Source organism: Eublepharis macularius, chromosome 8, assembly GCF_028583425.1.
Source record: "Eublepharis macularius isolate TG4126 chromosome 8, MPM_Emac_v1.0, whole genome shotgun sequence".
In the NCBI taxonomy this organism is placed as follows: Eukaryota; Metazoa; Chordata; class Lepidosauria; order Squamata; family Eublepharidae; genus Eublepharis; species Eublepharis macularius.
The window spans coordinates 3,285,295-3,301,098 of record NC_072797.1 but is presented as its reverse complement, the minus strand read 5'-3'; the positions used below and the strand labels follow the sequence as shown (position 1 = coordinate 3,301,098).

General features: G+C 45.0%; 2 protein-coding genes across 3 annotated transcripts in view; one reads left to right on the top strand and one right to left on the bottom strand.

The window, feature by feature from the left end:
• FAM219A (family with sequence similarity 219 member A) overlaps positions 1 to 7,758 on the bottom strand; it is a 74,215-nt gene extending 66,457 nt beyond the window's left edge. For both annotated transcript variants that reach the window (XM_054987255.1, XM_054987256.1), the window contains exon 1: positions 7,568 to 7,758. In XM_054987255.1, the coding sequence (XP_054843230.1) occupies positions 7,568 to 7,627 (60 nt within the window). In that variant the 5' untranslated portion in view covers positions 7,628 to 7,758. The remainder of the gene's footprint in view (positions 1 to 7,567) is intronic.
• A 427-nt stretch (positions 7,759 to 8,185) lies between these two features.
• The window catches only part of DNAI1 (dynein axonemal intermediate chain 1), a 187,684-nt gene continuing 180,065 nt past the window's right edge, over positions 8,186 to 15,804 (top strand). Inside the window, exon 1 of the mRNA XM_054986152.1 lies at positions 8,186 to 8,262. Within this exon, the coding sequence (XP_054842127.1) occupies positions 8,230 to 8,262 (33 nt within the window). The 5' untranslated portion in view covers positions 8,186 to 8,229. The remainder of the gene's footprint in view (positions 8,263 to 15,804) is intronic.

Here is a 15,804-nt window from a genome sequence, read left to right as displayed (position 1 = left end):
ATATCCATCCCCTTATCACAGCATACAAACATCCTAAGCAGCAATAGACAGCACCAGTTCTTCAGCAGCAGCAGTCCCCGGCAGCAGCTCCTTTAAGGCCAGTCATAGCAGAGCCGTTCTGACCCTGACCAGACCAATGGCCTTACTCAGTAATTAAATAAGGCTGCTTCAGCTCTTCATTGCGGGATAAAATGAGGCAGAGAGAGGCAGAGAGATGGAGCTGGTGACCTGGCTTTTGCTATGAGCTTCTTTTGCAAAGCAGACAGGGAGCTTTTTCCATTGGCCCATATGCGGCAGCCAGGATGTTGACTGGAGTGGGGCCAAGGGACCGTATCACTCCAGTCTTGTTCCATCCACACTGCCTCTCTGTTTGCAGGCACAATTCAAGTTGCTGGTGTTGACCTTTAAAACCCTATATGGCTTGGGACCAGCATACCTGAAGGACCGCCTGCTCCCTTATGAACTTACCAGAATGCTCCACTCATCTTCCCAGACCCTGCTTTGGGTGCTCTCCCCTTCTCAGACTAGGTGGGCAGCAACTCAGGAGAGGGCCTCCTCAGTTGTGGCCCCAGAGCTCTGCAACCCTCTCCCCAGAGAGTCTCATCTGTCCTGGCTAAGGTCTTTCACCACAAGGCTGAAGACTTTGTTTTGTCTGGCATTTGTCAGTGATCCTTCCCTCCCTCCTTCCTGTCTTATGTTTTAATTGTTTTTATGCTTTTTGTAATTGTATTCTGGCACTGTTTTTAATTGTCTTAATGATGTGTTTGTATTAGGCATGCTTTTAATCAGTTGGCCACCTTGGTGACCCTGAAGAAGGCAGAAAGATGAGGCACAAACTCTTTAAATAAATAAATATTTTTTAAAAATGATGGGAGCTGTTTGTTTGTCCCAAGAGGGGAGAATATAAGAAGAAAGCATTCCCTTAGGTTAGAATTCTGGGATAAAAAAGGCAGAAACCAGTGGCTAACACGGAATGTAAACCATACTTCCGCTATTCTTACACAGATGGTATGTTGCAAACTCTTTAAGCAGGCAATGCACAGTTGCTCAGATACCAAGAGACTCTTTCCCAAGGGCAGTTAACATGGAAGGTGCTGGCAAGGTAGAACTGGCACCCAGCCTCCTGCAGGAGAAACCTGGGACATTATTTTTTGGAGTGCTAAAACTGCCCAAAAAACTGAGTGATGGCCGCAAGTTGAGATTATTTTAAAGATTAGACAGATTGATAGTGCCCGTCAGTGACTACTAGCCACAGTGACTAAAGGGAACCTCTATATACAGAGGCAAAATTCTGCATATCCAGTGCTAGGAGGCAACATTTGGGGGAGGTTTTGGCCTTCCAGGGTTGCTGGTGTGAAACTGTATGTTGGATAAGATGGATCACCCAGCAGGGCATCTTGTTATATCAATTAGGATTTATCTAAACTGGGTAAGCAGGCAACAAGATGACAAATGACGTACAATGTTGCAACTGTAAGGAGACGCACACTGGAATAAAAATCCTAACTTTAAATACATGCTGATGGGTTTGGCTGATCAAGACTGAAAGATCTTGGGGTTATAGTGAACAGCTAGATGAAAATGTTAACTCTGTGCAGTGGCAATGAAAAAGGCAAAATTGCGGCAGAAAGCCTGAGAACTGTAATGCCGTTGTTCTGAGCTATAGTTCACCAGCATTTGAAATACTGTGTACAGTTCTGGTCACAGTGTCTCAAAAAGTATATTGCCGAGTTGGAAAAAGGACAAAAAAGGGTAACTAAGATGATCAAGGGACTGGAACACCTTTCCTATAAGGAGCAGCTGAAGAGTCTGGGACTTCTAATTCAGAAAAAAAGACATCTAAGAGGGGACATGATAGAGGAGTCGAAAATTTATGCATGGGATGAAGAGAGTAGAGTGAGGGGTTTTTTTTTTGCCTTCTCTCATTTTAGCACTCAGGGCCACCCAATGAATTTGATGGACAATAGGTACAGGACAGACAAAAGAAAGCACTTCTTCACTCAGCGAATAATTAAACTGTGGATTTCAGTGTCAGTGACAGTACCGATGGCCAGAAGCATAGATGATTTTTATAAGGGAATTAGATTCTTGGAGGATGGGTCTATCAGTAGCTACTAGCCATGGTGACTAAAGGGAGCCTCCATATAGAGGGGCAAACTTCTGCATACCCATTGCTAGGAGGCAACGTCTGGGGGGAAGTCTTGGCCTCTGTGCCCTGTCTGTTGGCCTCCCAGGGTTACAGGTGCGAAACAGGATGCTATACCAGATGGACCACTGGGTCTGGTCCAGCAGGGTTCATTTTTCTTCACTACGATATGGGAGAAATAACTGTTGAGAGCACTTTGTAAGAGGAATCAGGACAAGGCATCCAGCAAATAATAATAACAACAACAACAATAACAACAACATTTGATTTATATGCCACCCTTCAGGATGATTTAACACCCCCTGGCTTCAAGTGGAGGAGTGGGGAATCAAACCCAGTTCTCCAGATTAGAGTCCCGCGCTCTTAACCACTACACCAAACTGCTCCCTATATCCTCCCCCGCCCAAGACTTCCAGTCCTTTGCTGCCCTTTTAGGCCCAATGTCTTCCTCCCCCTTGCAAATCCATTTAAAATTCTTTGGAAATCAAAATGCTACATTTGAGTAACACAAGGCATGTTATAAACAACGGCTTGCTGCAATCTTAAACCCAAATTTAGAAATGAGCAACATCTGATGTTAGACTTTCATGTTTGAGTAGATATTTCCTCTCTCTTTCACAAGAGCTGTATGCATCATCTGGCTTTCACTGCATTATCTTACACTTTTCTCATCTGCTTTCTGCATTATGATGTGTCATGCCTTGCTTGTATTGTTTCCAAACTCTGCCATTTTAGGACTAGTGGATTGTTCATTGGATATCTTGTGCTGCCCGACCAAATTTTTCCTGAATTTTGCAATCCACCATGAGTCTCAACAAGAAAGGCGGGCCATAAGTAAACTAATTAAATAAGAGATCCATATCGCTCACAACGTTTACTGATTTTGCAAATACAAGGAAATGCATGTAACTAATAGCCAGACTAGCAGCCTGAATAGCCCTCACTAGCCTGAGTTCACAAGAGCTTGCAAGCATAAGCAGGGTTGGCCGTGGTTTGTACCTGTTTGGGAAACTACCAAGTTAAGACTAGGCCTGCCTGAAAACGAAAGTACTAATGCTGATTTCACAGGAAAAGTAACCAGCCTGTTATCTCTGAAAATATGTGGTGCTGGACTTGCAGCTGGAACCAGAAGTGTAACCGTTTCCCAGGGGAGAGAGAAAGACTCTGATTTCTTTGTAATCTTCTGCCGTTTCTATCCAGACTAAGCTATTGTGTTCTCATGCAACTTCTTAGGTTTTCAAGCCTAAATGCAAACTGCTCCAAGGGAGGGGGGAATAGTACTCCCTATATCAATAGTGCCTTTGCCTGTATAATCATTCCTGCCAACTTTACCATCTATGGATGTACCCATGAATTTAATGGATCTCTAAATAAAAATCCTTTCAACCAACGCACTGGACTGCTTGCTGTGAGGGGTTTGGGGGTCTATCTGCCATGGACTGCCGTCCCTAGAACTGACAAAGATGATACAGCCAAAAATCAGATACAGAATGCTTCTGAAGCCACATGTTCAAACTAATAGTTAATGATGGGTGAACAGGAGAGATTCTCCTTTTGATTTCTTTAAAAGCAAGTGTGGCTTATCCTGGGACATCTAATCTAGAAGGAGAAAGAACTGAACAAAACGGTAGGAAGCATCCAGAAATGTGGGATGGAACATTTTCCAGTGCTTTATTGTTTCATATACTAGTATCAACGAATGAACACCATTGCCGAAACATTATTCGGCAAGCTAGGCAGTTTCAAAGTTGACATTAACACTTTATCAAGTGATTATCCCAAGGACATGTGTGAGAAAGTACATGGTTTATCGATTGGTAAATCTGGGTTGGCAGATAAGACCACAAATACATATAAATAATCCACACAAAACTCAAGTTATGACTTCACCGATTTGCTGCACAAGTCACATCAAAATCAAAATAAATAATAATTTTAAACATCTCCTCTCAAAAATATATGAGATACTGTATTCACCAATCTGTGTGGATAATAATAGCATACTTTGTAAACCGCTCTGAGTGGGCATTAAGTTGTCCTGAAGGGCGGTAGATAAATCGAATGTTGCTATTGTTATTATTATTATTATAACTACCCAGTAACGAGGTGCCCTAGTAACCTTGTCGAAGAGCTAAACTCTGTTGCAATATGTAAACAGACAACCACATTCACAGCATGTCATAGACAGCACTTTCGGTGTGCTAAAAGTAATGCACCAACAATTTTGAGTACCTTTTCCTGTTAAATTTATACTATGTAGAGGAACTGCATTCTATATGATCTTTAAATGTTTACAAGTATTATTGCAATAAAAATAATTGTCACATAAAGCTTTGAATTTGTTTGAACATTTTAGTTTTCCTCCTAATCAAATATTTCATGTTGAGTATTTGTTACTAACGGGTCATAAAATTAGCATAATATTAGTTTACATAATATAGGAAAAACATGCTACATCAGACTGTGCTCTACCTAGGGAATCAGATAATCTTTCTAGAAAGTGTTGCGATCCTATTTTCTCTAGAAAGCTCATATCACTGGAAACTTCCCTGCTGCCCAGAAGTCTGATGCCACGGCCTAGCAATTAACAACAACAACAACAACAACAATATTCAATTTATATACCGTGCTTCAGGACAACTTAATGCCCACTCAGAGCCGTTTACAAAGTATGTTATTATTATCCCCATAACAAAACACCCTGTGAGGTGGGTGGGGCTGGGAGAGCGCCTAGAAGCTGTGACTGACCCAAGGTCACCCAGCTGGCTTCAAGCAGAGGAGTGGGGAATCAAACCCAGCTCTCCACATTAGAGTCCTGCTGCTCTTAACCACTACACCAAACTGGCTCTCAGAATATTCAGAATATTATTGCAGCTTGGGGGGGATTAGAACTTTTACACAGCTGTCTCAGAACTTTAAATGTCTCAACCTCCCTATGAAAAAACCGGCGTAAAAGCCAGTATCACAACATAAAGGCAGAGAACAAATGAGATAAAAGTGAGGGAGTGAGAGAGAATGGAAGGCAGCAAATCAGAATGCGAAGCCTCTGAGTGTGAACTGTAAAACACAGTGGTGGGATCCTACCACCTACGCAATACAGGAGACTAATCATCAGATCGCTAGAGAGAGGCGCGCTGGCAAATTCTGGTCTGCCGTGGATGCAAATGTCATGTATCTCATGAAATGTGCCCTGACTCAACAAAGCGGTCGCAGAATAGATTCCTGCTTTATTTCGCTCGTCTACAGAATCCCCTTAAGTATTATTTATGAGAACATTTACTTCCCACCTTCTCCCCATGTCTCAAGGAGGCTTACAATACATAATTAAAATGCAATTTCAAATCACCTTCCTCCAGACTAATGAAATGCCTGCAAAGCAGCCTGCATTTAAAAACACTTGTGAATAAAACAGACTTTATCTAGGCACCACCTGAGAAGCACGTTTCCCTCACCACCCTTTTCAGTACCATATCAATGGACAGCAACTTCATGCCCTGCAAATTTGCTATGAGAAGTGGCTTTGATACTGCCACGTCTTCCACTTATGCTAACACAGGCACAGCACCACGGTTACTTAAAAAGCAAAACAAGGTGCAGACCCATTTCCGTCCTGGCATGAACATGCAGAGCACAGCCCTGGGCACAAAGACATGGGCAAGCGTCATAACGAATCTGTTCTTTCCCCTGCTGCCTGTAGATGCTGCCCACATGCAATATTTATCCCTCTCCCATACATGCTTACAAAGCGATTACATCACCAGCCAGCCAGATCAGGATCCAAAACATGCAGTCATTTCTCACTGCCAGCAAGCTAAAAAGGAACCAACAGAAAAACCAGGCCTCTGAAATCTCCCTGAACAACGTGAACCCGCAAACAGGAAGCAGACCCCCAAGCGCAACAAACCATTTCGATAAGAACACAAACGGTGGGATTCAGAAAAGAGGCAACTTGGACAGCGCTGCAGAGAGGCAGCAGCCAAAGCGTCCAAGGAGAAACAGCTCCCTTAGGCCTCTGCAACAGAGGAACAGATCCTAGCTGGGAGAGGAGCCCTCCTCGACAGCGCCCGTATATTTAAAGTCATCCCAACATTTGTGAAACCAGAAACAAGAGAGAAGGCACCCCTTTAACCCTTCCCTAGGCAGCGCTCCGCTGTGCCCTGTGGCCAAGGCTGTTTCTCAGTTCCTCAGCAGCAAGACTTCTCTTAAATCCTGAGAAAAAGGTAACCCCAAAACTACCTTGTGGGGGAAATTCAGGAAGAGGACAGTTCTGGACTTCTGCCCGTGCTTTCCCCCAGGAAAAACAAAATGGCCATCACCCTGACCTTGGCACACGGGGCACCTGCTTACCAGCTGATCCTAGCAGCCACTAGACAGGCAATATGAGCATCACCCCAGAGACTCCACCCCCAGCTCCAAACCATATGGGGCATAGTGAATAGTGCCACAGTAGGATATTCAGGTTCAACTCCCTACTCTGCAACGGAAGCTCGCTAGGTGACCTTGGGACAGTAAGACACTGTCCGTCTAAGCCACCTCATAGGGTTGTTTTTACTTTATTTATAGTCCACCTTTCTCACTGAGATCCAAGGTGGACTACACAGCATGAGTGAAAATACAGGATAAAATGGAGGACAGCAGGATGTGGGCCACTATGGGTGCCTATGGTGGTGGTGGGGGGAGTGGGGTATAAACCCCCACCACAGTCTCTGAAGCCCCTAAAACTGCAGTTCATCCTAAATTTGCACGTATAGTATTACATCTATGTATTGAAATGTTTTTGAAACTGACCCAACTGACCCACACTGCAATCCACCCTGAGTCTCAGTGAGAAAGTGGACTATAAACAAGATAAATAAATAAATAAACCTCAAGTGTTTGTGGGCTGGGGGGGGGGGTGAGACATCGCGCCTCTGAGGCCAAAAGTGGGGTGGGTGCCCCCTTGCAAGAAAGAGGGAGGGAGAGGAAGGAGGAGGAGGCAGTCCTATTTCCAGACCCCCGCCCCCGGCACTGCTTAGGGAAATGGCCTTGATCCTCTGTCCGTGCTGAGCTCACACTGGGTAATCCGCCTTGAGCCTCAGGGAGAAAGGCGGACTGCAAATGGCATCAATGATACAAAGCCCGGCCCCTCCCTCGGAAGAGGGGAAAGGGCACCTCCCCCTGGAAGCTTGGGGGGGCCAGAGAAGTGTTTCCCCCCCTTCCCTCCTGCTCCACTAGAACGGCCAGCCGCCCCCGGCCCCCCGTACTCTGATGGGGGCAGAAGGGTCCCTCCCCGGGGGTCGCCCCCCAGACCTCCCCGCCTGCCGCAGAGGTGGGGCCGCTGCCCAGCCCGCCCCCTCCCCCAGGATGGAGGGGGTCTTCCGAAGGTGGGGGAGGGGCGCCGTCGGCCCCTCCCCCCCGGCCGCCCCCCCCCCCCCCGCTCACCAGCGGCTGCATCTCGGCGCGCACGGCGGGCACCTGGAAGCGGTCGATCTCCTCCATCATGGTGCCGGCGGGCGAGAAGCCAGGCCCAGGCGCGGGGGCGCCGCCTCAGTGTCGCAGCAGCAGCACCAAGGCCCGGCCCGCCGCCGCCCGCTGCCTCATCCCCTCACCGACGGCGCCCGCGGCTGCGGAGACGCGACCAGCCGCTCGCCGTGACTCAGCCGCGGCCCTGCCCCGCTCGCCGCGCACGCGCACAGCCCGCCCGACGACGCCGGCCGCCCCGCCTCGCCCCGCCCACCCGATCTGCATATTCAGGAACGGACAGCGCCGGCGCCCTATCGAGGGGCGAGGCGGGGATTCGGCGGCCTTCTCCGCCCCGCCCTCCTGATTAATTATTCATCGGCCCCCGGGGGGACGTGAGGAAGGAACCACCTCGTCGCGCAGCACAAAGGGGGGGGGGAGGAGGGCGCTACCAATTCCACACCGGCGGTTTCTCCTCTCCCCCCCGCCCGGCGGTTTATCTCGATGGCTCGCGAGGCGAGTGAGTTCCGCCTCGTTGCCATGGATGCCGCCGTCAACTTCCGGCAGCTGCTGAGGGGGAGAGGAGTGAAGCGAGGAAGGACCGGCCGCCGGTAGCTGAGCCCGCTGTGAGGAGCGTCGCGGAGATGCCGGGGAAAGAGCTCCACAAGCGCAAGCAGGTGAGGGGAGGGGGCTTCGCTGTGATGTCACTGCTCGCAGGGTGCCCATGATGTCATCTATCTCGCCCATGACGCAACTCTATCAGAGAGCTATAGATACACACATACATATATGCAGAGAAGTTAGCCGTGTTAGTCTGTGGTAGCAAAATCAAAAAGAGTCCAGTAGCACCTTTAAGACTAGCCAATTTTATTGTAGCATAAGCTTTCGAGAATCAAGTTCTCTTCTTCAGATGCCTGATACAGAGACTGTATCAGGCATCTGAAGAAGAGAACTTGATTCTCGAAAGCTTATGCTAAAATAAAATTGGTTAGTCTTAAAGGTGCTACTGGACTCTTTTTGATTTTACACATACATATCTACGTGTGTATCTGTTTATCTATATCATATAATGTGTATACATGTATGCGTGTATATATACACACACACATATGCACACATACATTATACACACACACACACACACTACATATGTGTATATATATCTGTGTGTGTATATATATGTCGTTTCTAGTCTGCTTTTCTCACTCAGACTCAAGGGGAATTACATAATGTGGGATTAGTACAATCAGTATCAAGGACATTTCCACAAACAATGCCATAGGGTAAACAGACACAAGTTTAAAAGACATAGCATTAGCAAGAATCCAATACAGAGTAGAAAAAATACTGAAAGAGAACATAAGCAATTCTAGGACTGACAGACAACATGAAGGTACATAGAGGTACACATTTATAGTAACGGACAGGGCTTTTTTTTCAGCTGGAAGGCGGTGGAATGGAGTTCCAGAACCTCTTGAAAACGGTCACATGGCAATCTCAACTCCCCTCTGTCTGGAGATCGGGGGCGGGGCCACCAGCCATGTGACCATTTTTTCCAAGGGCAACCCACTGAGTTCCGCCACCTCTTTTCCCAGAAAAAAAGCCCTGGCAACAGATAATATGTAAGGCAACATAGTGGTGACGTCTATGGTCCCTAATGCATTAGTGAAGCATCTGAGACCCCCTTCCTACAATACATCTCTCCTATCTGAGTAAAAAGCACATATACATACATACATATGTATACACATATATACATATATGTATGTATATGTGTTTGTGCATAAGTATGTGTGTGCGTATGTGTGTATATTTGTGTGTATGTATATGTGTTTGCGTATAAGTATGTGTGTGCGCGCATATGTATGTATGTATATGTGTGTATTTAAGATGCTACTGGACCCTGATATTGTCTGTCTGTTTGTCTTTCCGTCTCTCTGTTTCTCTTAATACCTTGAAGATTTGTTTAGATATTCATATCCCACTTTTCTTCCCCAATGGAGACCCAAAGTGGCTGACAACAATTCTGGTTGCCAACCTCCATGTGGTGGCTGGAGGTCTACTAGAGTTACAACTGATCTCCAGGCCAGAGATCAGTTCCCCTGGAAAAAATGGCTGCTTTGGAGGGTGGACTTTATGGCGTTATCCCTGCTCAGGTCCCTCCACAAATCCTGCCAGCTCCAGTCTCTCCCCCCCACCACCACAAATCTCCAGGAATTTCCTTCCCAGAGCTGGCAGCCCTATGCAACATCCTTTTCTTTTCCTCCCATTTTATTCTCACAACAGTGACCCTGTTAGGTGGGTTAGGCTGAGGGTGTGTGATTGGCTCAAGGTCACTCAGCAAGCTTCAACGGCAGAGCAGGGGTTCAAACCTGGGTCTCCCAGAAAGGAGGAAAAAAATAGATATTGTTTCTCCGCCATGAGAAGATAATTCTATATTGTCATATGCAAGATGTCATTCATCATTTGAAATAACTTTCTAAAAATAACCAATTTCATTTGTAAATCTCAAAAGTATGCCTATGCACAATTTGAATATCTGTAGATGTAAACATCTTCTGCTGGAAAGGAGGTCTAGAAACAAACTAAAATAATTCCACTAGGGCCTTTTGACACTGCAGCTTATAACTATTTGCTGGATACACTGGTACAGAAACATCAGCCTAGTTAGGATCGGTTACATCATCTGAGGAAGTGGGCTCTACTCTGTGAAAGCTTGTTAATGGTAGAAAGTGCTGGCAAGTCATAGCAGACTTAAGGCAACCCTGCTGGGATTTTCAAGGCAAGAGGCTAACAGAAGTGGTTTGCCATTGCCTGCCTCTGTAACCCTGGTCTTCTCTGGAGGTCTCCCATCCAATTAATAACTAAGGCCGACCCTGCTTAGCATCCGAGATCTAATGAAATCGGGGTTTTCCAGGTCAGGGTTCCATGAAAGCTTAAAGGTAAAGGTAGTCTCCTGTGCAAGCACCAAGTCATGACTGACCCATGGGGGGATGTCGCATCACAACGTTGTCTTGGCAGACTTTTTGTTACAGGGCAGTTTGCCATTGCCTTCCCCAGTCATCTTCACTTTACCCCCAGGAAATTGGATACTCATTTTACTGACCTCGGAAGGATAGAAGGCTGAGTCTACCTTGACCCGCTATTTGAACCCGGCTTCCGCCAGGATCGAATTCAGGTCGTGAGCAGAGCTTGGGCTGCAGTACTGCCGCTTACCACTCTGCGCCATGGGGCTCTGCCATGAAAAGCTTAGGCTGAAATAAAATAATGTGCTAAAATACCAGTACACCTTTCTGTTTAATGTTGAGACAAATGGAGGCCCTGGGTCCTTCATCTGAAATTCAGTTTCAGAGCTGATAAATAGTAGTCTGGGGCGATGTGAATGAGTTTGAACATCAAAACGGAAAATGCAGCGCCAGGTTCCCTTAGGGGGCCACTCGATGAAGCTCTTGTTTCTCTCTCTGTAGCAGGGGTGGCTGCTGCTGCTGTTTCTTCTCTGACAATAAAGGGCTGTGAGCAAAGTTGCAGGAATCAAAGAAACATATTAAGAGAAGTCCTGCTTCTGTGGGCTGACAAGAAAGACAAGGTGATGCTGGGAAGACACAGGGAAATAACAAACAGCTCAGAAAGAGTTAACTTTTGTAGAATCCTAAAGCTGGAAAGAACTCCCACCAAAGCCATGCCCTTAGACTGTACCCCTTTTTTCCTAGATCCAGAGGAGTTAGCCATACTAGTCTGTAGTCACAAAATAGTAAAGAGTCCAGTAGCATCTTTAAGACTAACCAACTTTAGATGCATCTGAAAAAGAGAGTGGTGGTTCTCAAAAGCTTATGCTACAATAAAGTGGGTTAGTCTTAAAGGTGCTACTGGACTCTTTTTTCTAAACATGCTTCCTGCGTGTTGAGACCACATAGTCTCAAGATTCCAAGATTTTCTTTGCAGCCGTTAGCATTGCATACACTACCACCGCATGCACAGTTTGGGAATTAAAGATCTCCGTCTGGAGCCGAGCAGTTTTTAACCCAAATGTTCAACATTCGAGAATGGCTGGGTGAAGGGAGCAGATGGCGTAGAATAGCCTTTTTTCTTCTCGGTGCATTCGTCCTTTGTTTTCTTTTGATTGACTCTCCCAGCAGTGTTCATATTTGTGCTGCTTTACTCCTTGGGGGAACTTCACGGAGGAGAGAAAGAGGTAGATCTGGGAAGGAAGGGAATTGATTGGTTAGGACAGTGTTTTCACCCCTTCACCCCCTTGTGCCATCACAAGGTGTCTGCCCACATTCCTCCTCTTTGGGACTGTGGAGAGTCTGTGGACAGTGAGAAAGGTGAACCATGCCCTGGACTTTCCTAAAGCTGGTTCACCAAAACTGAGGAAGATAGCCAAGAAAGACCATTCTTTTCAGGGAGCCATTGGCTGTATCACTGGAAGGTTGGGTGTTGGGTTTTAAATGCTACCAGAGCTACATTTTAATCCTTTGCTACTGTTTTTAGTTGAGTACTGTTTTATAATTGTAGGTTCTGTTCACCAGTTTTATTGTGTCATTTTATTACAAGAGTGTTTTTAAATGATAATACATGTAAACCGTTACTAGGGCCTCATTGGCCTGGAGTATGTATAGAAATTAAATAGTAATGTCTAGTATTGAAGTACCAGTGATCCACTCTTTGTAGTATCAGGTGTCTGAAGGCTTAGTATCCAAGAATGAAGCCTCATGGATTGGGAAGCGCGGGAGCCTTACTGTTTCCCCACACATACCTACTGGCTTCAGCGTTGCCCTTCAGTTGACTCCAATACTCTGATGGATTATAGCAGAGCATTCGGAGTTCTTCCAAAACGGCTTCTTTTGTACAGTAGACCTTTAGATATGCATCCACTTTCCAAACTCTTCTGCTTATTCTATTTCCTCTCTTTTTGCCTCTTCCTTTTCCCATCCGACTTCTAGGCTGCAGAAGCCCCTCTTTTAAAATGGTCTTTGAGGGTGGGTCAATTTCCTTTAGCTAAACTTAGCTAAATGAACGTTTATTTGAAAAACTCCTATTCTTGGCATTTCGGATATGTTGGCATGAAAAAAATTCCTTTTCTTCAGTTATGATGTCGGAATCCTGATTTCAAGGTCAGTGCCAGATCATACAAATGCTTCTGCTACGATTCCCAGCAATAAATGTATAATTGATAACATGAATGCGTAAAACCCTGAGTGAAGACGCCGAATCTAAAGGCAAGCAAGCTTCATTTGGCTTTATAGCTGCTATTTCTAGTGATTTCTATTGCCTTGTCAACACAAATGAACCGTGATCATATTATAAGTTTGTAAATATATTATTTATATATTGGTAGTAGTACATAAAATTATAATAAGGCTTTAACTATACAGTTAAATCTGGAGTTTTAGAATTGTTCTGTTTGAAAGACCAGGTGAATGGAAATTCCTTGTATCTTGGGGAGCTGGAAATCTTTTAAATGCCTAAGATGATCTTTTGGATGTCTGTTGTTTCAGGTAACCATACATGAACTTTTTTCCCATTATAAATTTCTGCAGATCTTGCTCCCCCTCCCCCCAAAAAACAAACAGCTGAAGGGCCACAGGTGAGGTTAGACAACTCTGGGGCAATGAGGGATTTGACTTACTGAGCAAGTCAGCATTCTTGTTATGGGTCAGGACCTGTTCTGGTTCACCCTTGATATCAGAGGAAGATTCTTTAGACAAATAGGAAGAACTCTTGAGGGAAGGGGAGGTCCACGTGGTCACGGTTACACCCAGTTACACGGTTACACTCTTTGTACCCCAGGGAAATACTTCTCTGCCACAGCCATCTCCCATTCAAGAGTGCAGAGTTAAAATTTTTAATGTTCCTTTTATTATAAGGGTTTATAATCTTTTATACTTTCATATACATATTCTTAGAACGAATTAATAGTGTTTGCAACCCCCCCCCCCTTTCTCTCTTTCACTGTTCCATCTTTGCTGAAAGTTGCTTCAGAACAACATAACTGGCCGAAAATGTTTCTCTTTTCTCAGTTGCCTAGGGAACGTAGATAAGGCCACACATTCTTTAGGCTATGGTCTCATGAGAAGGGAGAAATAGATACAAGAAGAGCACATTCACTCCCTATATCTATAACTTTTGATTCTAAAGTTTGGAAGTCATCAAAAGTGAGAAATTCAAGTCAGCAATAGGTAGTGACCAAATAAGGGGAATGAAAAGGTTACGTTGATCGCGAGACGAGTTAGAGAACTGAGAAGTAGCCAATTGAAAGAACTGTAGAGATCAGATGTATGTAATGACCAATTGCAAATTAATCTGCAGGTAGTTCCTTTTGTACTGGAAAAAATGTCTTTAAAACTGCTTGTAAGCTTTATGTTCTTCGGTGCTCATGGCTCCTTTGAAAGCTGGGTGCCCATATTGCAATATTCAATACAATCATTGAAAAGAAGCACTTGTCTGTCTCCTCCTTTTGCTCTGAAGAATCTGGGTAAGGGCAGAAGGGCACTTTTTGTGTAACAAGAGCAAGAGGTACTGGTGGATCAGGGCCCTCCAAGTTGTCCCTTCTGCCTCCAGTCCCGCCACAGTATCTCTTTGGTACAAAGGCAGCGCTGAATCCTGGACTAGGCAGAGAAGTGCATGTCTGGCAGCCCGAGGCTTTCTATACTCCTGTTGGTTTCAAGAAGAAAATAAAACTCTTTAGGCCTCAGCAAATCAGGACCCTCACTGGCTAAAGTAGAGGGCTCTCCTATAACCCGTCAGCTGAGCTTCAGTCTTTGCTGGTTCATGTTCAACATCCTTCTCTGCTGCAAGGACTCCAGCTATCCCTTGGGCAAATTCTTGGTCTCCTGCTCCTGAACTTCAAGACAACTCCAGATCAGCTTCCTGCTCCTTCCTGGTCTGAGGCCCCGTGTCTTCACCCCCGGCTGCAACAAAGAAGAAAAAGGGGGTGGGGGGATACCTCCACAAACTCAACCCAAACAAGCAGAGGAAAAAAGATAAAGGGGTCAAGTTACAATCTAAAATGTAAAATATATTCCAAGTAAGTATTTGTTATGAATGTGCACAAAGTATAGGTTAAAAAACAAATTAAAAACAGAAGGCCTAAATGGCGGGCTACATGCATAGGCTAAAAATGGCTAAAACATCCTCCATACACAGGTGATACTGTTCAGTGACCAACACAAAGACGGACCATACGTGTTTCAGCCGTAAGGCCTTCCTCAGTGGTCAATTGTATAATATTTATAATCAAACATACCCACACATTCAGAAACCAATATAGAAATGCTCCTGGTGCTTTATCTAAAACTCTTGTATTGTGTGGTAAAATACAAATATTGCTGCAGACGCAGGACTGCACTCACACAATGCTCTTCATTTGGTATTGTATTCTGAGGCTTGGTTTCCAATGTATTTGGGTGTGTTTCATCAATCTGCCGTTGAAATAAAAATATCTTTTTTCACCCCTGGCTGGCCAGTTATAGAACAAGACACCGTGAATTCCATATATTTAATTCCAGAGAGTATTGCAGAAATCACTAACTATCACTAACTATCATCTGATCCCTGCTTGGTCAATTCCCTTCCAAATTGCTGTGCTTTCAACCAAAGAGGCATATGTCTGAATGCCTCTCTCAAAAGCCTCATCGCTGCTGTTCTTGCTCTTATAATTCCATTGGTCTCAATTCCTTCTTAGTCAGCAGTCATAAATCTCTTATTTAGCCCCCAGGCTAAATTACTCAGGAGGGCTTTCTTACACCGGAATAGGTCTGTGCTGTAACAAAATGGCTTAAAGGGATGCTTCAATAAAAGAACGGGGATGGTAGACTATACCACTGTGCACTGTCTGTTACTGTCTATTATGTCATGTCAAATTGCTTATGTTTTGTCTCAACATCGTTTCAGCTCTGCATCAGATTTCTGCTTGTTTTCAAATTTCTACAGTCTGTACCCTTTTGTATTATTTTTGTGGATTACCCCAGCTGTTGATTGTATTGAACTTCACGGTGTAATCCGCCTTGAATCTCAATGAGAAAGGCGGTCTTAAAATAACGTAGATAAATAAATTTCACAAAAACGTTAATAACAGCGGGTGCAAATCCACTTAAATGAATGGGAATTGCATGTGAGTGGGACTGAGCTGTCCCATGCAGAATTAAGCTGGTCTAAATCTGTTGAAAGCACCAAGATTGGAGTCGAACCGCTCTTCGTACAGTTGCTTCTCTGAGAGA